General features: G+C 49.0%; 2 protein-coding genes across 13 annotated transcripts in view; one reads left to right on the top strand and one right to left on the bottom strand.

The window, feature by feature from the left end:
* The window catches only part of TTC13 (tetratricopeptide repeat domain 13), a 61,072-nt gene extending 58,310 nt beyond the window's left edge, over positions 1-2,762 (bottom strand). For all 6 annotated transcript variants that reach the window (XM_037136732.2, XM_037136733.2, XM_037136734.2 and 3 more), the window contains exon 1: positions 2,455-2,762. In XM_037136732.2, the coding sequence (XP_036992627.1) occupies positions 2,455-2,734 (280 nt within the window). In that variant the 5' untranslated portion in view covers positions 2,735-2,762. The remainder of the gene's footprint in view (positions 1-2,454) is intronic.
* A 221-nt stretch (positions 2,763-2,983) lies between these two features.
* ARV1 (ARV1 homolog, fatty acid homeostasis modulator) lies at positions 2,984-17,061 on the top strand. 7 transcript variants are annotated; one of them, XM_037136766.2, is made up of 6 exons: positions 2,984-3,210; positions 4,651-4,770; positions 8,267-8,420; positions 9,799-10,023; positions 10,790-10,972; positions 16,688-17,061. In XM_037136766.2, the coding sequence occupies exons 1-5, from the start codon at positions 2,998-3,000 to the stop codon at positions 10,930-10,932; spliced, it is 855 nt and encodes a 284-aa protein (XP_036992661.2). In that variant the 5' UTR covers positions 2,984-2,997; the 3' UTR covers positions 10,933-10,972; positions 16,688-17,061. The 7 variants fall into 7 exon arrangements, with proteins under 7 accessions (XP_036992661.2, XP_053523275.1, XP_053523274.1 ...); XM_053667300.1 differs by lacking the exon at positions 16,688-17,061 and adding an exon at positions 12,270-13,307; XM_053667299.1 differs by lacking the exon at positions 16,688-17,061 and adding an exon at positions 12,216-13,307.
* The last annotated feature ends 3,109 nt before the right edge of the window (positions 17,062-20,170 follow it).

Raw genomic sequence — 20,170 nt, 5'->3', positions numbered from 1 at the left:
CCACCAAATCCAAAGCTGTGGGAAGGCTCCTGACAGTGGCTGTGCTACCGTGTCTGCCCTCCGGACAGGGACCGGTGGACAGAGGCAGGCTTGTGGGTGTGTGGGCTGGCAAGTGCCAATGGCGTGATAGTGGTTGTGAGGTTGGTTCTGTCTGATGCTGAAGAACTGAGTAGTTCTGGATCCTGGCACTAACCTGGACCCTTCTGTTGATCACAGGTGGGTGGGTAGTTGTAAATCCTAAATTTGTTCCCACCTCTGTTCTTAGGACAGAGAAGGGCTGGGGCTGATGTCAGGGGTCCAGCTTCTACCTCCTTGTCCAGGACAAGGAGGGAAAAACGAGACATTCCAGGAGTCTCCAGCATATGTTCACACACTACAGCCAGTAATGCCAAGGAAAACAGTCAGAGGTCCAAGTAACACGAGCAGGTGGCTCTAGAAACTATTTACTGAGACTGATGACAACAGTGGCAAAGCCACTTTAGCACCTGGCAGTGGCTACCGGCCATCCATGTCAGCCAGTCTGAAAGACTCAGGCCACTCATTGCAACAGCACATTTAAAATTCCAAGCTAAGAAAAGAAGTACTACATGGGAGAGATAAAAAGAAAACGGAAGCACTAAAATAAATTATGCTTAAAGCCTCACAGTACAGTGTTCTCCCTCTGAAGCAGAGACCTCTTCATATGCGAGGGGACTGGAGAACGGGCAGGATACTTTCTCCCAATGCCCAGTCTATGAAAACTGACATCTGTCTTCATTTGGAGGGAAACCGTAACACAGGTTAGAGTTGGCACAACACCAGCATAAGCCTGATGCCACAGAGTGGAATGAGCCACCTGGGCTGATATTATCAATTGCTTTCAGAATGTAAATTGATTTGTGTCTTCCATTGTCTAGCATCTGGGTCTCTTGCAGCCAGTGAGCATCACATGAATACAGGAGAGAAGGGGAAACAAAGACTTTGTACAACACATACCATTTGCCAGTAAATACTACAGATGTGCTTTCCTAGCTACAACCACGTAGCATTTAAACAGAGTTTCGTCTGGAGCCTAACCACCTGGGCTTCTCCTTTCACGGGGGTAGGACCTCAGCAAAGTGATGACTTCACTGGACCAGGATTTGATCTGAGACAAGGAGCTACCATTGAATGAGGTAGTTATGGGTGTTCTATAGACTAAGACAGAAGCTAATCGACCTCAAGCTCTTAATGACAGCATGGGGCACACAGCACACACTCAATCTGTGTTAGCTACTTCTCATTTTCCTCACAGAACTCTTGGGAAGAAAAGAGAAGCCTGTAATTAGTTAATAGCGTCTTCAATTTACAGAAGAGGCACTTTTGCAAAGACAGGCAATTAACTTATTCAGAGACACTGAAAGTGACCAAAGTGAAAGCCATTCTTTTTCCACTATACAATGCTGGCCCTGCTACACAATAAGTCACATACCTCTCTGTGAGTGAGACTTCCTCAAGGAAGTCAGATTGTGCTAAAAGGAAATCAGACAAAGTGTGCTAATCCTGACATCTCATCTCAACTAAAAAATACTATTCTATTCCACGTGCATAAGGCTAAAGAACACTGCTGTGGGAGGCCATAAAAAGAACTTTATAAAAGTGAGTTAGGTGGACGGAGACCTTTCAAAAGCAAAGCGAGTGGGTGAAAATGCCCACTACAGAACTTCAAAACAGAAATATACACACGTATTTTGCCCCTGATGCATTTGTCGTGACTTACTGAACTGAGGCCAACAGCGCCCACTCTGAGTGAATGAGCTGGCCAGTTCCACTACGCACACAACTCTGGCATGTACTCGAGGCTCAAGGCCTGGGGGGCCCTTTTTACCTTTTGGGAAACACCTGACAGGTCGCAGGTCTATCTTAAACAACCGGAAACAAGGATATCAAAGAGCAGATAAAATGGGCTTGCTCTTTCATTCCCTTCTTTCTTCCAGAAATGGAATTTTCAGAGACTGTATTTAATAGAAGCAATCAATCAGCCCGGGAAGCCAGGAAACCGGATTTCCAGGCTTAGCAGGGGCCAAGTATCCCTGCTCCGGGCGCATCCTCCGCTGTCCCTCAGTGCCTCCGTGGTTCCCACGGCAGCCGCGGGGGCCTGAATGGAACGGGGTCTGCCCCAGCCACCTGCCATCTCCTCCACCACCCTTTCAACAGTTGTTAGAACTCCGGAGAGGCCACCCTGGCCCCGAGAGCATGCTGCCAGCTCTTTACTCACTGCCTTCCCCAAGGCGGCTATCGGAAGAGGGCGCGCAGCGGCGAGGGTGCGAGCGGCGGGGCACCTCGCGGAGCCGGCTCTCGCAGGAGCACACGCCGCAGCCGGGGTTGGAGGAGCCCGGGCAGTCCGCAGGTCGGCCCCAGGGTCCACAGCCCCCACGGCCCCACCAGCCCGGCGGCGACCCGGACTCCCGCCCGCCGCCGCCACCGCCCACTCACCACCACACTCGGCCGAGTACTGGTCCCCCCAGTCCCCAGAATGTGGGCTGCAGCCGCCGCCCGTCGGGGCCTCCTGCTGCTGCCGGTGCTGCAGCTCCTGCTTGAGCAAGGACAGCGGAGTGTAGTGCTCGGTGGCCAGGGCGCCCAGGCGCGGCCCCGAGGGCAGGACCCCCAGCAGCAGCAGCACCAGGACGCGCCGAGCTGCGCCCGCGGCGGCCACAGCGCCGCCCCAACAGCAGCAGCAACAGTAGCAGCTGCAACAGCAGCCGGCAGGTGCCATCTTTCCTTAAAGCGCATGTGCAACGGCCCTAGCCACGCGCAGCAGCCTCCCAGACTAAACCCCCGGCTGACAGGTGGGCCGTGGAAAAGGGGCGGAGAGAGAAAAACAGCATTGCCTCTTGGGAGTTGTAGTCCTGACTGACCCAGCCTCGGGGCCCTTTTTGGTATTGGGACTACGAGTTCCAGCAAGCATCGTGCGGCGCAGACTTTCCGGTCTGGCGTCTGACGTCTCCTCCCACACTGAATCGGAAGTTCCACAGTTGCATGAAAATGGACACTGGTGGGCGGGGTCGGCTACGGCCCCGCAAGGGGACTGTGCAGACGGTGAATGCGGGAAAGGGGAACACCGAAGAGGTGTCAGCGACTCCTGCTGCCGCTTCCTCGTCCACCTGTCCGTACCGGTGTATTGAATGCAACCAAGAGGCCAAGGAGTTGTACCGAGACTATAACCACGGCGTGCTGAAGATAACCATCTGCGTGAGTTGTCAGATGTGGGGTGTCCTTGGAAAGAAAATGGCGCGGCGAGATTTGGGGACCAATTTATCCCAGCTTTTTAGGATGATAAAAATCGAGTTTCAGGGTCTTCTTGTCCAGTCTTCAAATGGATGCTTGGCAGACGAGTGCTAGGTCTGTCAGACCTTCGCATGAACACCTGTAGTGATAGAGAACGCACTACCCTACACTGCCTTTCTCCTGTCCATCATGTTCGCTGGTGAGACCTAACTAACCCGGTGAACGGATCCGCGGCTGGGGATGGATGTGGGTGTTGTGCAGAGAAATTGAAACATCGGATTAGGCTGATATTTGGGTTCACACCAAAGCTAGTTTATTTTTAGATATTCTCCCCTTGGCGGACAAATGTTACCATTCTTACACGCCTAATCCATATTAAATTCTCATAAAATACTGTTTTTTCAGGTATCGTCCATTGTGGTTATTGAATGTACAGTGTTGTGTCCGAAGTGCAATGTAGACAGTGGAATACAAAACCCCAAAATAAGTAAAAATTCTGCTCTCAAGGTGTTTGTAGTCTAATTATGGAGAGTAACCTCATGTTTAAAAAGTCACAAAACTGGAGGCATTAGCAAAGAACCTGTCCCATAATAGGTGGTCACTATGTTCTTGTCCTGTTTCTGATTTCCTGGTGATTAGGGTGAAAACAGCCTTGTAGTTATATAGAAGAGAGTTAGAGGAAGTGGGAATGTGTCCCTGTTTATTGTCAGGTGGTATAGTCACTCAGGTACATGCATCCTCAATTCGTTCCTCTCACAAATGGTTTCCCCTGGCTTGGAAAAATGTCAGCCCTGGTTAAATGTATCCACAATACACACGTTTGATAGGAGTTGCTGAGAGCCCAGGAAGCCTTGATTGGATAACCTAGGACCAGGGCACAATCCAGCTCTGTGCAGAGCCCAGCGTTCTCCAGTGTGTCTCCTGTAGCAGAGAGGTATTTTCAATGTTCTCGGAGGAAAACAGGCTTCGGCTGTCTGCCATCCTAGCGTTGTTGGCACTGTGCCACAGTCTTTACCCACTTTGTAGCTCTCAGAAGCTCTGGGTGCAGGGTTACTTTTCTGAGCCCTTTTCTCCAAATCATGTTTCAAGAAACACAAAGCTGGGGGCCTTCTGGCCAACGGGCAGCAATTTATCAATGAAAGTACAGTTTTTCTGGGATACTTTTCTGCTAAAATCCGTCTTTAATCCAATATCTTTTTAGTTTATATGAGATTAAAAGATTAATACTTCTAGTCTAGAAGATTATATTCTGAATCCAAGTCTTGAATAGATGAACAGTTTGTATCTGAATAGAAGGTTAAATAAAATACTATATGAGCCCAAAAGAGACTGCTGTTTTGAAATTCTTTAAGATTTCAGAATGTATGAGTTTGCTTGTTCTAATGTTATTTTGCATTGTTTCAGAAATCCTGCCAGAAACCTGTGGACAAATATATTGAGTATGACCCCGTTATAATTTTGATTAATGCTGTTTTATGCAAAGCGCAGGCCTACAGGCATATTCTTTTCAACACTAAAATCAATGTAAGTTGTGATAATTTTGTTCGTTTCTAATTTTATCCGATGATACTTTTGCATTTTAAAAGAATAATAGTCATTTTAAACATAATTAAAAAACATTTTACTAAAAAAGAAATCCTAAGAGGGTGGGTTTTTATTTGACAATGTGTAGAAATTTCTAGAAATAAGCATTGATTTTTTTAAAAAGTATACTGGGTTTGGCCCTGGCTAGTGTAGCTCAGTGGATTGAGCTCGGGCCTGCAAACCAGACAATCGCGGTTCAATTCCCAGTCGGGGCACATGCCTGGGTTGCAGGCCGGTTCCCTGCAGGCCAGTTCCCAGCAGGGGATACACAAAGGGCAACCATACATTAATGTTTCTCTCCCTTTCTCCTTCCCTTCCCCTCTAAAGATAAATAAATAAATTTTAAAAAATAAAAATAAAAATAAATAAAAGTATACTGTGTTTACAGACTGTTTAAGAATGTGGTCTTTGGCAAACTGACAAACCGTAATCTGAATTGCCTTCTCATAGGTTACCTTTTGAAATAGACACCAATTATTTTTAACAATAAAGTTAAATTTGTCCAGGTAGGGAGAGAATTACCCCTGTAAGAAATAATCAAACATTAAAAGAAAAAAATTTTAAATATAACTTATTGCATTTTATACTCTACTCTTGGAGGAATGCATGAGGTGAGTAGTGACATTGAACTTAATCAGAGAAGTCCCAATTTATAAAGTTGGATTTATCAAAATATATATTTAGTGTATTGAATTGTGAAATCTTTAAAAGTTTGGGTTGGACTGACATGAAATATAGGACACCCGATTAAAACTGTAAATCAGATAAACAAGTAATTTTTAGTATATGTCCCATATATTGCATGGACCATACATATTAAAAAATTGGTTGTTTATCGGAAACTCACAATTGGGTGTTCTGTTTTTTACTTGCCAAATCTGGCCACCCTAAGTCCGGGCGGTCATGTCCAACGCTAACCATGTCGTCTGACAAAGTGACAGCATGGGGACTACGACTTCACAGAAGCGTGTTCCGGCCAGGTGGACGTGGCATAAGTGGATATATGGTGTTGATTCTGTTCTTGCTGTCTCTTGGTATTCTGACATTTACTTTTCTGATAATTTGGAATCTCCTAGAAATGATGGCCATTCTCAGAGCTGATCAACAACTAGGTCAGACAGAGAACAATGTCACCTTGACCTTTCCCCAAAATAATACCCTCTCTGGGGGCCCAGAGGAGGAAAGGCCCACAATGTCCAGTGAGTCCAAGGGGAAGAATATTTCCTTCCCTGACCCAGTTAAGCAGATGCAGGACAAGTTAATACTAGGTGGCAGGGAGCCAGAATTACCCAGAGCGCTCCCCCAAGTTAATCCCCTCTAATGAAATAGCCCCTGAATGTCTAAAAGTTGTTGGAGTAACAGCTTCTCCTTTACCTTGAATAAGAATATATATATCAATTAGACAGGCATAGAAATAAAAAAAAAAGCTGGCTAGTTATTACAAACTAAACACGTAGAAACAGTTACTAAAGAGTCAGAGTTTATAGTACACAGAGAAAACTTTTTTTAAAAAATATTTTATGTATTTATTTTTCAAGAGAGGGGAAGGGAAGGAGAAAGAGTGGGAGAGAAATATCAATGTATGGTTGCCTCTCATGCGTCCCCTGCTGGGAACTGGCCTGCAACCCAGGCATGTGCCCTGACTGGGAATCGAACTGCGATACTCTGGTTCGCAGGCCTGCGCTCAATCCACTGAGCTATGCCAGCCAGGGCTCACAGAGAAAACTTTTAGACAGAGAAAATAGATAGTTAAGTTAGACATCACAAAGGCCTTATAATAAATTTCCTAACCTCTGCTCGGTCTAGTGTATCTTTTGCCCCATACCAAATTCTAAGACCTTTAATAAACAATAAGACATTCAAACTCTGTACATAGAGCTATTTCAAATTGTCTGATTAATGGCTCTCCTGGTCAAAACAACTTTTGTTTAATACAACTGAAACTATGGAAATTCTTGTACTTTTCCTGGTTACCTTTGTATTGATTTTTTCTGCTTAACTGATCATGCTATACACCTGCAAATATTATTCACTACTTAAAGTGAAAATATAAAAACCTGCTTATACCTTCAATAAATGGAACAGAGCTTCACTGTCCTTTGAGGCGTGTTGTCGTCTATTACCCATCGCCGATGCCTTACCCACCTTTGGGAATCCCTGGACCTTGCTGCGGCTGGACTGTGGCACCGGGCAACCCTAACATGGACAGAACCAGTGAAACTTATTCATGCCTGTGGTCCTCCCCAAATTAAGTGATCAGGGCACCTTTTAAACTACTAGAGCATTGATTTTTGAACTTCGCTACACATTGGAATGACTGGAAGGGAGGGAGGGGGCCGTGGTTAATCCTCCCAAGTCAGAGCCTCAACCCAATGAAATCAGAGTCTTTGGGGATGGGGTCCTGGTATCCGTATTCAGCCCAGCTCCCAGGTGGTTCCACAGTGCAGCCGGCAGAGCGAGTGTGCCAGCCAGAGCCCCAGTCCCGGGCTGCGTGGGCTTGCACACACCGGTTCCACTCTGTCGTGATAAAGTTCAACGCAGAGAGGGAAAAAAATAATAATTCTTGTTGTATAGTGGTTTCTGTTTTGCTAAAATTTTATGCCCTTTAGAATTTCCAGCTGATTTGCACCTTTTACTTGCTGCCTTCCAATATGTTAATTTAGAGTCATCCGGCCTAGGGGCGTTTTTAAAAATCCATGTTCCGACTAACAGTTTCTTATACAGTATCATGGAGTCTTCAGATTAAATCTTTTCTCTTTCGCTACTTCCACCTACCCACAAGTCACATAAATTCCATGCTTGATTCTGTCTATAAGATAAGTGCAGAAAATTTAACGAACGCTGAACTTCCATTTAAAGCTGTGATTCTTCCCTAGGGGTGCACATTGAAATCCCCCCTCCCTCCAGAACTGTTTCGAAGTACGCATGTCTAGAATGTACTTCCAAAGACTCTGAGTCAGGACTGGGGCCCAGACATTAGTATTTGGAAAAAATCTCCACATGTGATTCTGATGAAGACATTGCTAATTAAGAACCACTGGCTTACAGACTGAACACAAGTACACACTTAAATGGGCATTTCAGAATTTGAAAAACTACTAGGTAGGACATTTTTCTTTTCAAGATTGTATTTGTTTATTTTTTTAGAGAGGAGAAGGGAGGGAGAAAGAGAGGGAGAGAAACATCAGTGTGTGGTTGCCTCTCACGTAACCCCTACTGGGTATCTGGCCCACAACCCAGGCATGTGCCCTGACTGGGAAGCGAACCAGTGACCCTTTGATTTGCAGGTGAGCACTCAAGCACTGAGCCACACCAGCCAGGGCTAGATAGGACATTCTTCAAAACCACAAATACTGTACATACTGTATCTTCACAATATAATTCAGTACAATTAATTCTTTACCTAATTGAATGGCACTGTCTTTTCGACTACCAGATGCATGGAAAACTCTGCATATTTTGTTTGCTTTGTGAAGCCTACCTGAGGTGGTGGCAGCTTCAAGATTCAAGCCAGAACACGGATCCTGATGACTTTATCAGATATGCTAAGGAGTGGGATTTCTACAGAATGTTTGCAATTGCTTCTCTAGGTAGGATCGGGCCTTGCTTTCTGTTCTTAGTTAACTGGTACTTGTTCTTGTGATTACAAGTAAGGCGCACGGAAAAGGGAGCTAGTTAGTATACGACTTGAGACTTAATTTCCAGTTCTGCCACTAACCTACTTAGTGAGTTTGTTCAAATTGTCTGCCTTCTGACTTTATTTGTTTCCACGCCTGTGGTATGGAAAATACCATCAGAGGAAATGGTCTTTATCCGTCAGATGGATAGTATCAGTTTAAAGAGTCTCATAAAATACTATGAGACATAATATTGTTGATAAAATCCTTACATTTAGGTATACTTCCCCAATTTGAAAATGACCTGGGCCCCATCTCTGTCAAAACAGATTGACAGGCATTACCCAGTGTCATGTGCTAAGGCAACGTAAGGAAGAGTCGTACGTTCAGGAATTGCTGTGCTTCGGAGTTTGAATGTGTGACTCAGGTCAGACTTGTGTTGTATTAATTTCTGTGACTGTTTTATTACTTACTGGTGTCCATGCCCCGCTGCTGCTAAAATTCTTCGATTAGGGAACGTCGTCATCCAGCCCAATGTCATCTTCCTGGACCACGCGTCCTCTTTTGTCCTCTTTTCTCTGCTGTTACTCCCTGGTCCTCTCGTCCAGCCCCGAGGTTTTAAAACTCATCTATATGCTGAGAATTCCCAAACGTACACAGTAGTACTAAAAATACCCTTAAACATATCATAGCCAGGAACTGGAACCTAATATAATTTTAAGCTTTCAAGCAAAGCTTCTTAAAATTTCTAAAGGTACACTGCTTTATGACCTCTGGTGTGACTACTCCTGGAAGGATAAGGAATTGCAGTCAAAGTTGGTGAAAATCACGAAGGGAAGCTTTTATAGTGGAGGAGCACTCAGTACCCTGTGGACATCAGGCGCTCCGTGCACAGTGGCGGAATGAACAGGAAGATGTCTGCCTTCGAAATTCCGAGGATGGGCCCATCTTTCAGATTTAAAACCCTCACTCCTCTGTTTATTCTTCCTGTGGGGGACGAGCACTTCTGCAGGATGGTCCAACCGAATCCTACTTCCAGAAGGAACTTCAGAAAATTGATGATTACAGTCCAGGCAGAGTTACCTTTTCTTCAGTGGATGGTGAAATATTTCATGAAGGAATAGTTGAAATATATGCCTGAAATTATACTAGAAGGATTTGATGCAAAAGGCAAAAAAAAAAAAGAGAGAAGGGAGGGAAAAGATTTGACCTCGATAAAGCGTTTCTTAATGAAGTCAGCTGACATATTGCATCGTGGGTTGTAGTTTATTTGTTTTGATGGGGATTTGTTTGGATAGGGACATTCTTATTTTCCTAACATTCTTATTTTTATTTCCCATTTCCTCCTTAGAACAAGCGGCCTTTTTCATTGGCATTTTTACTTTCCTGTGGATAGAACGATCTATCACAACCCAAAAAAAGCCCAACTCTGTCCTGCTGCTGAAAGCCTTACTGTTATCGAGCTACGGAAAGCTCTTGCTGATCCCAGCCGTCATCTGGGAGCACGAGTACACGCTGCTGTGCCTGAGGTTCATTAAAGTCTTCGTCCTCACCTCGAACTTCCAGGCGATCAGAGGTGCGTCCGCGCTGTGTTCTGTCCTCCTGGCTCTCCACACCCGTGAGAGCTGCAGCCTGCCTTCTAGATCACAGTTTTTATATATCCAGTTAACCACGTGCGTTCTCTGCAGAACAATGACAATGCCTAACATTTCTGCGGTGCTTTATACATAGCACACTTCGTATTTGTTCAGTTTAACCACATGCTGCTACGTCAGATGTTTCCCTGTGCATCGTCTCTGTCCCGTGGAGTTAGCAGGACAGCCATTGTCACCTCCATTTCATCTGCGATCCGTCCAAATTCTCATGGTCGGTGTTGCCGAGCCAGGGCGAGTGCCGCTACACCAGGGGAGAGAGAGGCCCCTGTGCGTCTGTGTTTTCCCACGCCTTGGGAGAAGTGCTACTTTAAATGAGCTGTTAGCTGATACTGTCTATCGTAATGCTGTTGTCTAGTCAGCTGTAAAAGTAGGAGTACCGGTTTTTTCTGCTGTTCTTTTTAGGACCTTAGCGTCTCTATTTTATCTTTCCTTTTTATAATAATGGGAATTTGCCTTGATTCCAGGATTGTCTGTATTACAGGCAGACACTTTGGTTCCCTCCAAAGGTGTGCAGTTGGGAAGGTGGGAGGAGGTCGCGGCACAGATAGATAAGGACAAATAGAGACTTTCTAAAAACAGCTGTACAGAGCAGTCCCGTTCCTACCACCTAATTTGCATGTCACTTAACCATGTCAGTGCCCCAGACTTAAGCTCTGAGGATCTCACCGGCCGCCTCTTCCCCTCCAGTGACACTGAACAGCACCCGCAAGCTGGCCCTCTGCGCCATCCTGTGCGGCTTACTGGTGGAGAGCACCGTGGTCTACTTCTTCAGGAGGATGGAGTGGGACCTCGGGAGCGACTGCGCCATCTACAAGGCGCAGGACTTCTGAAGAGGGACCGGAGCACCCGAGTGTGCGAGCATTCAGACAGGTACCCTCAAGTGAGACCGATGTCATTGTAGATAACTAGGGCCCTTCCACCAGCACCCCTGGCCTCCAGGATGATAGTACACGTCTCACAGGGCCCTTCGCATTTGTCATCCTCAGTGACACCCACATCTGTGTCTTTCCTGCACCCAGAGCCCATCCTCACGACTCCTCTAACACCTCCACCCCAACTCACTGCCCCGGGGGTCTCAGCTCCGGAGTCGGTCCCACTGTTCTGCCCTTCCCAGCCGTCTGCTCCCTCCCTGCCAGCGTCCCTGCTGTGTGACGTCCAGTCCTGCGACCCTAGCTTCTCCTGACTTTTTCTCCCTCTATCCACACTGCAAACCTAGAGGCAGCTGCTGAGCCCCTTGAAGTCCACCAGCTTCTTGCCCTTCTGTCAGACTCATGATTTGTTAGAGCCACTTGGTGAGTCTCTCCTCTGTTTTCTCTGTAAATCACGGTGACTGTCACTTGCTCAGGCCATGCCTGCATAGGCAGAGACCCTCTGTTGGACCTCCGCCTTGTGGTCCCCTCTAGTGAACCTCCCAGCAAATGGCCTGAAATCTCCCCCTCATGCCTTATTTGTGGGCCTGCGTCACTTTCCTGAGAACGGAGGCCATTACTAACTCCCCGAGCTTCCTTCTTCACAGCAGAACTTCTCTCACGGGGCGTCTTCCCTGCCCCTGCCCTCCCTCCGGTCTCGGAGCTGCACTCAGCGTCCTCTCTGGGGCTCCCCCGTCCTGTGCTTGTCCCCCTCCCTGAGGGCCCGGGCAGACTCCTGGATCACTGCAGTGAGTCGGATGTAGGACCCGCGAGGACAGGCTGAGGCAGCTCTCCGCCGCCCCTCCCTCACCTGTCACGTGGTCCTCGCGGATGCGGCCCCAGGCTGTCCTCAGCTCCGTGCGGTTCCCTCCACGCAGAACCCTCTCCCGACAGCCCTTCTCTGGCAGCGTCCCTGGTCCTCTATCACTCAGATGCCAACTCATCCCTCGTCATCTCCTGCTTAAAAGTTCACGACAGCCTCCTCACTGGGCCTCGGCCCTTCCTGGTGCCACGTCCGTCTCCGCAGAGCACCCCTCTGCTGTCCCCCCACACTTCTCACCATGTCTGGGGCCAACACAGGAGCTGCTCTTCTCTACCCGAGCAACTGTAGTTCGGTCCGAGCTTTCATGTGGCCTCCTTCATCTGGTCCTGAGCTCTCCTCCGCAGACCCGTCCCTGCCCTCCATCACAGTCCCCTCCTCTCAGGTACATGCTGCGCGCTCCCCAGGGCCTGGCGCGGCCTCTTCTCCACCCACCCAGACGCAGTCTGTCGTCTTGGCTCCTCCGTGGAAGGAAGACTTTCCCCAAACCCCCTCGTTGCCACACACCCAGGCCACCCTCCTCAGCAGTCGCGGGTCCTGGATCTTCTGAGACTCCGGGCGCAGACGATTTGCCCCCATCACGATTTCTGGTTAGGAACCCAAGGTCACCGTCGGTAATAGCCACTTGGAAGCCGTTGTCCTTCGCTACGTCAGCCCCGTTGTGTCAGACGCTGTTCATGTCCCTGTGTTTGTGCCTGACGTCCCCCGACTCCCCCAGGTCTGGTGCCGAGAGAAACCGTGGCTCAGGCCACCCTGTGTCCCCATCATGCAGGGCCTGGCCCAGTGAGTGTGCGGCGGTTGGTTTCAGCAGACTGGGCTGTTCCACAGACCCCTGTCGTCACCCACAGCGTGTTCTTCACTGTCCGAGGCGTGACCAGCTGCGTCTGAAGGAGAGAAAGCAGATACAAGCAAGCTCCTCGTTCCTGTCGAGTGAAATTTTGGATGTGCTTCCTGAAAAAGGCAGCGATGCTAATGGCGTCTGACACCCCAACCGACAGCCCCTCCCCCCTGCGCGCAGGAAACAGCCTGAGCACATCCAGATCCTCCCAGACACACACCCCCTCACACAGACACAGGGGATGTGCGCCCCAAGTGAGGACTCGTGCATTACAGATCACTGCAGGTGAGCACTTAAATGAAGAGCGGAACACGCATTCGTGATTCACAGTAAAAATCTGTGTTTCAGCCCTGGCCGGGGAGCTCCGCTGGTTAGAGCATTGCCGAGGTTGCGGGTTCGACCCCAGTCAGGGTGCATAGGAGACTCAACCAGTGAAGGCATGAATGAGTGGAACAATTCAAATCAGGATTTCTTTCTCTTTTTCTTTGCCTACCCCATCCTCGCTCTCTCTAAAAACTTTTAAAAAAATGTGCATCATGCCTATGGCATTTTTTAATATCTTTTAATTTAAATGTGAAGTTACTGACTTTAAATAACATTTAAAATAATATTTTGTATTCTTATAACAATAGAACTTTGAATAAAGTCAGAATAAACTAACTTTAAAACAATTTTTCAATTCAGTGTCTTCCTCTGTAACTGTGTTACCTTTCAAATTGGCTGATCCAGAAATAACTAGCTAAAAATAACTCAACTGTATACTCTACAAGGGTAAATTATATCTCAACGAAGCTGTTTTTACGTAAATCAATATTACCCTCCCCCTTTTCTCTTGCCCTGTTTCACTCATTAGTTCCTTTACTCATTATTTATCTATGCATTAGACAGAAACTACTGAGCACCTACTATATGGGTGTCAGACACTGTGAATACAGTGGTGGGTAAGACACGTAATCAGAAATATGAGCAGCTAATTGCAGCCAGTGCGATAACTGGAGGGTCCTGGGGAAATACAGAGTAGGAACACCTGCTTCAGTTTTGGAAGCTGAGAAGGGCTTCCAAGAAGCAGAGGAAAGGAAAGGAACCTCCCCATGTCCCTGGTAGTGTGCGCAGAGTCCCAGGGGGCGGAGCCCAGAGGGCAGAGTGTCGAGTGTGTGCAGGGAACCGAGCGTCGATAGCACGACCGGGAGGTGTGGGCAGCGGGAGTCCTTGAAAAGAAGGATACTGGGAGTTCGTGTCAAAGTCAGATGATGAAGGGCCTCATGAGCAGTCATTTATCCCCAGGACAAAGAGAAAAGAGCATGATCAGTTGGGGTGACACTCCAAAACAGCACGGGGTGTTGACCGCCAGATGGGGCCCATGCCTGATACAGCCCATACAAGCAGGTAGCTGTTTCGAAGGCATTCGACCAAAAGGAAACGCCAATTAAAAAACGAGGAGTTGACAAAATGACATAAAATGCACTGCACAGATCATAACTTTCAAACCTTTGATCTTCAACTCAGACCAGTGAAGAGAAACCTCGCCCATGTATAAATGCACACTCCTTGCATCCCCAGTCTTTCCCGATCACCATAAAGGCATTTGTTCCCTATTTTTCAAATCGAGTGTTAGATACTTCTCTCCCTGGTGCAGCGAGGTGCCCGTGAGCAGCAGTGAGATCGTCTGGCCCGGCTCTGATCTTCGACTCCATTCAGCGTGTGCTCTACACCCGCACTCCTGGGAGCGAGAGCAGGAAGGGTGAGAGCAGGGGGAAGGCAGTCCGTGGAGAAAGTGGCCCCTTCCCCCACTGCCCACCTGCCCGCCCACCCACGCAGTTCCTCCTCTGTGCTGGGGGAGGCCCTGCGTTCTCAATACAGATGAAACACATCAGGTACAAACGTTGAAAGCGTTGTACAGGGAAAACACGTAGCCACTACCTACATTGTATAGTCCTTAAGTTTTGCCCTTTTCAAACAAGTCTGTTTCTGAGACTGCAGAACTGCTCCGTTACCCTGGAAGTTATAAGGTAGGTAGTGGCGGTGCTGACACTTAGAACGATGTCTGTCTTCCAAGCCACCCCTCTGCCCCTAAACTGAGATGTCGTCTAACAATGACAAGAAAAAAAGGTGTTTATATGAAAATCCACTTGAAGGTATAGCAATTAAATCCCTTTCGACGCCCCCACTTCTCCTGAAAGGCACATGCCGTCCAGCCATCAGTCGGTCACACAGGGGCCGCGCTGACAGCCCGTGCTGGAGTGGAGCCCAGACCCAGAGGGACCGGCTTCTGAGAGCACCGCGTGGGCGTGGACATGAACGAGGCACAGGAGGGACAAGCGGCCTTTTGTCAAAGACTTTCCCATCAGAGCCTCTGAAGCCCTTTGAGCTAAACTTGGAGGAAAACATCATGGTGTATATGTGAGCCCAAAAAAGAATACTTTTAGATATTTAAAATAAGACCAGAAATGACTGAAATTTTTTTTAAAGTATCTCAAGTCAGTCCGAAATGAAGAAACTGAAGCTTAGAATCAAGGGATTTGCTGAAGGTCACAGGAGCACAGAGGGACAGAATTGGGACTAGAGTCCTGGCCACTGCTCCTGGTCTCATGGGGGAGGGCGGTCCTTGGGTCTGTTTTCCTGTGTTAAGAAAGGGGATCATTTACTGTTCTTCAGATGCAGTTAGGAATAAAGAACAAGAGAGCTTTAAATAAATAGGGAACTTATGGACTAAAACCAGGTTCAAATATTTGTCCTTTGTCTCCAAGGGATCGAGCTGCAGAAGAACACGGGCAGTGGATTCCGTTCTCCCCTCAGCGGAAAGCTGTGACCCTTCAGAGTTGCATTGTGTCTTTCTGATACTTCACACAACATCCAACCGTGTCCTTTTGTTACGAAACTAGAGACACAGTCTAATGGGAAATGTTCTTAACCCAAGACTGAATTTAACATGGTCTCTGGATCCTGATGAGCCCCGTGAGAAAAAGCGTCACAAAAGCAAGACCCTCGGTATCCCAAACAGGATTCGATTCACTTATTCCTATTTAACAAATATTTCTATACACTGTACCTCTGTGCCAGGCCCTGGTTTAAGGGCATTATCATTATTAACTCATTAACTCCTAGAAGGTTCCTGTGGACTAACGTCGACCCGAAGCACCATCAGGACGCGTACCCCGAGGACTGGGTGCCAAAAGGGCCGGTGCATTCAGCCAGCAGGTTGATCGATGAAGTCCTGTCGTGGCACAGATACAGAGCTAAGGGGAAGGACACAAAGGCACCCAGAAATCTGTATTAGTTTCCCGTAGATGCTGTAACAAATAACCACAAGCTTCGTGGTTTAAAACAACAAATTTATTCTCTCCCAGTTCTGGAGGACAGAAGTCCAGTCATTTTCCCTAGGCCAAAGTCAAGGTGTCTGCAGAGCCACACACCCTTCCGAGGTGCAGGTGGAGTCCGTCCCGTGCCCCTTCCAGCTTCTGTGGCGGCTGCTGTTCCTTGGCTCGTGGCCACACCGGTCTCTTGTCCATCTTCCCAGCACCGCCTCATGGACATCCGTGACGGCGTTTAGGGCCCAGCGGGATAACCCAGGATAATCTGGTGATCTTGAGATTCCTAACATAATCACAACTGTACAGGTCTTTTTTTCAAAATAAGGTAACATTTACAAGTTCCAGAGATTATATCCTTGTCCCAGATATCTTGGCAGGGGCGGGGGGGGGGGATGCATTTCTCAACCTACCCCAAAGTCACCTGGCTAACAGCAGCCCCTTGACACTCACACAAACACACAGCCTCCCAAGTTTGAGCAGGACGCGCCTGTGAAAAGTCACGGGGAGGCAGGCTCCAGGGCCGTACAAAGAGCTCTCTGAAAAGTCCCTTGCAACACAGCCACCTGCCCTGGGGGCTGTTGGAGCACACGCTGTGACTGGGTGTGCGTGACCGAGGTCTGCATCAGCTGGGAGCGGATCCCGTGTAACCCTTCACATTTCCTTGCAACCTGTAAAGAATGCTGTTCTGACTCTTCCCATGTTTTCCAGGAACCACCTTGCTGGGACACCGTGGGCAGGGAAATGCCAAGGCCAACACCTGCTCTAGAACTCGGCATTCACCACCTACCTCTGGCCTTCATTTGACTTCAAGGTCAGAAAGCCCCGTTCATATTCTGCAAACCAACAGGACTTGTTCCTCTCCCAGCAGGTGCTTCTTGGGCCGATTTTGCACCCGGCTTCCTCTTACCTGTCCTGCCCTTGTGTTCCCTTTGTGCTGATTTCTAAACCCACTTTTAAAAACGACTGCAACTTGCTGCCTTGTGTGAATTTTTACAAAGCAGCCTTAAATAGTTTTTGGAACAAAGAGGATATGTTAAGTCCCATCGACCCATTTAAAGGAAGTGACTGCACAAGCAGGCCCACTGAAGTGCCCCCCCGGGGGGCGCGCTTCCGTTCTTCCATCAGCAGCAGGGGCTGCTGGGTCAGCTTCCAGGGCTCCTGCTGGGTCTCCTCCAACTGAGGTCTCAGCACAGTGGAAATGCTGTGGTCTGTGCATCGAGCCTGTACAGGTTCATGGTCAATGACAGTCATTAGGGTGTGTCTGATAGAAACTCCTCGAGAAAAGTCATGTAGGGCAGATGACTGCAGGTGCATTGAGAGGAACTTGTCTTCCCTGGTATTTCTGCCAGAAAGGCCAATGAGGACCAGCCCACAGAGGTCCAGTGCCCCATGGGGGTTGCTGGCGCCCTGTGCTGGTGAGAAACAGTAACTGCAAGCTGAGCCGGTGGGAAGCAGCCTCCTCACCCCCGACCTCCTCACCTGATTGCTGAGGCACCTGCTTCCGGTGGGCTCCGTCAGCAGCGTGCCCCTTGACCTCAGGTCCCTGCGCCTATCCTGCCACGGTGCTGCACTTGGGAACTCGCTGGAGCTTCCGCGTCTCTATCCCTGATGATAGTCTAGAAACCACCTTACTGGTCACTTTCACTCCTCCTCCCCCAGCCCCACTCTGACATCTGATCCTGACAGGAGGAGAAAGGAAGGGACTGAAGGGTGCGGTGCTCCCCCCAATGTTCCGGGACAGAGCTGCTCCCTCGCAAGGGAATTGGGACATCTTCTCAGGCTCTGTGGTGACTGTGGCTTCAACCATGTCTATTTCTTTCATCCTCACCAGAGGATATGTTTAGATTTTAAAGAGACGGAAAGAGAGAAACATGGATCAGTTGCCTCCCGTACCCACTCCCCTGACTGCGGATCAAACCAGCAACTTTTTGGTGCACAGGACGACGCTCCAACCAGCGGAGCCACCCGGCCTGGGCCACCCATGTCTGTGTCTAACGCAAGTGCCCCTCCCGCCAGAATCGAAGGTCCCAGTAATAGTGGTTCCCAAGTTCCTGGGGCCCCGTTCCCACCCATCACGTACTTTCACGAAAGCTTCTTCGTCTCGGAGATAAAGTGGGAAGCAGGGAGAGGGGTCCTGCTGCCTGGGGTTGGCCAAAGTCATTATCCTGTTGGTACTGCCCTTCTAGGGCTATAGTTCTGCCCCACAATTGCCTCATGCTTTAATTTCCCTAATATTGCTTTGTTCATGCATTTAATAAAGGTTTTGCTCTGCATTCTATAGGCACTCGCCTTGCTTGTGCTAGTCCCTCAGGGGGTCAGGAGAACCAGACAGGAAACTGGGGGTCTAGGGACCTGTCCTCAGCTGATCGGCAGTCAGAGAAGTGAAGAGAGAGGCCGTGCACGCTCACATTTGGCTGGAACAGAGGCAAAAGGCAGGCCGTCGACACTTTCTCCACAGCCCACACTAGGGGGTCCTGCGGCCCACACACTTCCTAGCGTTTTCACCCAGGAAACTGATCTGGCAGGTAGGTGTCAGCTGTCCTTCAGGTGTAACGCCCATGTCACCTTCCGACATAAGCCCTACCGCCTGCCTTTAGAACGGGCTCAGATGCAAACCGCTGAGCCAAGAGTACAATCTTTCAGGAGGACAAGGAGACTGGGCGTGCTTGGGCTTTGCGACGAGTAAAGAAGACCCGAACTTTTCTTCGGGCTTTCGACGCTGAGCACGAACCGCATGGAGACTCCAGCTCTGCTGTCCTTCAGCCACGACCCTCGGCAGAGCACTTGACCTGTGTTTCGTTACAGAAATGAAAACGGTTTAGGAAAGCGCACCGCACTGCACACAGAAGCCTCTGGAGACTTTGTGTCTGGCAGGCCGTCTGCCTCACGGAGACCTTCCCCTTCAAGCCAGCCCGGAGGCTGCCTCCGCCGGCACCCCCAAGGATCTACTGGGTCTTCCAGGAGGCGTTCCTCCCTGCAGCCCTGGTTCCTCCCAGGTGGCAATAGTGACCTCACCTACTAGGTGTTTGGGGACCTGTCCCATCTCCCTGTGCTCTTCATGTGATTTGTCCTGTGTTCTCCATGCCTGGTTCAAAGGGACCCAGAAAAGAGGAAAATGAATGTTATTTGAATGAATGGCATCCCTCTGGATTAGGGATGAATGCAAGGAGTCGGGCTGGCGAAGTGACTGCTGGAAAGCTAACGGAGCTTTTCTAAAACTACCTTGTATGTTGCTGGACAGAGTAGAGCACCGTTTATTGTTTCTCCAGCCTTCACCAGCTAACACTGGCCACCTTATGGTCTACCGCACCCTGCTGGCCACTGAGGAGCAAGACAGCCCCACTGTGAACCGACAGGTAACGATTTCTGCCAGGTAGCAGTAAGGGACACCAGCTGAATTTTTTTCTCTAAGTCATCTGTGGGGCCTTGGCAAGGAGTGTGGGTCAGAAAACATTTTATGATCTGGTAAGCTCCAATATTCCTTGACAAGCGGTATTTACAACAGTACATTACATCTGGGGTAAGAAAGTTTGGGGTGATTTTTGTACAGGGTCCAGCAGAAGCCTGCTTGCGTGTGTTTGGTAGGACACATGGGTGTCTCGCACCAGGTGGACAGCAATTCAAACATTTCACCTAAAATGTCACACAGTGAGCTCGAGTGGGATATTGTTATGTTATAGAATGACATGTGTTTGATTTCGTAATAAAAACGGGGGGCGTTACTTGTGCTGGGCCCTGTGTACTGTCCCAAGTGGAGCACTGAACCCGCAGTGGTTCTCCCCTGGAGAAGGCCCGTGTTTGCCCTCCCCAACAGGAGGGGCAAGGCCCCTCGCACGCCTTCATCCCTGCGCTCCTGACTCTGACAGAATATCCCGCAGTAGCGGGAGGAGGCGCGCTCTCTGAATCACGGCAGTTCCAGATGAGCCAGAGGCGGCAGATGGGGGGAGCCACACTCTGAACCAGAGGGGCCCGCACGCAGCCTGAGCCAGCAGCAAGCTCACACCCGGCCACGGTGAGCCCGTTCTCAGAGGCCTGGCTCTCGTGGCTGTGCTGGGGGGCCGGGGGCCAGGGGCCGGCCGGGCAGTTCTGTTCTGCTGGGAGACACTGCAGTAGCGGAGTTGATATTGGACTGACATACAGCTGTGCTTCCTGAACTTGGTGCACAGCTCTCATCAGTGCGTCTTGTTAAGA

Source organism: Artibeus jamaicensis, unplaced genomic scaffold, assembly GCF_021234435.1.
Source record: "Artibeus jamaicensis isolate MK-2021 breed Jamaican fruit bat unplaced genomic scaffold, CSHL_Jam_final contig_467, whole genome shotgun sequence".
Lineage (NCBI taxonomy): Eukaryota > Metazoa > Chordata > Mammalia > Chiroptera > Phyllostomidae > Artibeus > Artibeus jamaicensis.
The sequence above is the reverse complement of the archived record's forward strand: the minus strand, read 5'-3'. Positions and strand labels throughout refer to the sequence as shown.

Bases quoted from the DNA above. Each gene is read 5' to 3' on its own strand.
- ARV1 (XM_037136766.2), top strand. From the start codon at position 2,998: ATGAAAATGGACACTGGTGGGCGGGGTCGGCTACGGCCCCGCAAGGGG. The intron at 8,421-9,798 runs GTAGGATCGGGC...TTTCCTCCTTAG, and splicing joins GTTTGCAATTGCTTCTCTAG to AACAAGCGGCCTTTTTCATT. The intron at 10,024-10,789 runs GTGCGTCCGCGC...CTTCCCCTCCAG, and splicing joins GAACTTCCAGGCGATCAGAG to TGACACTGAACAGCACCCGC.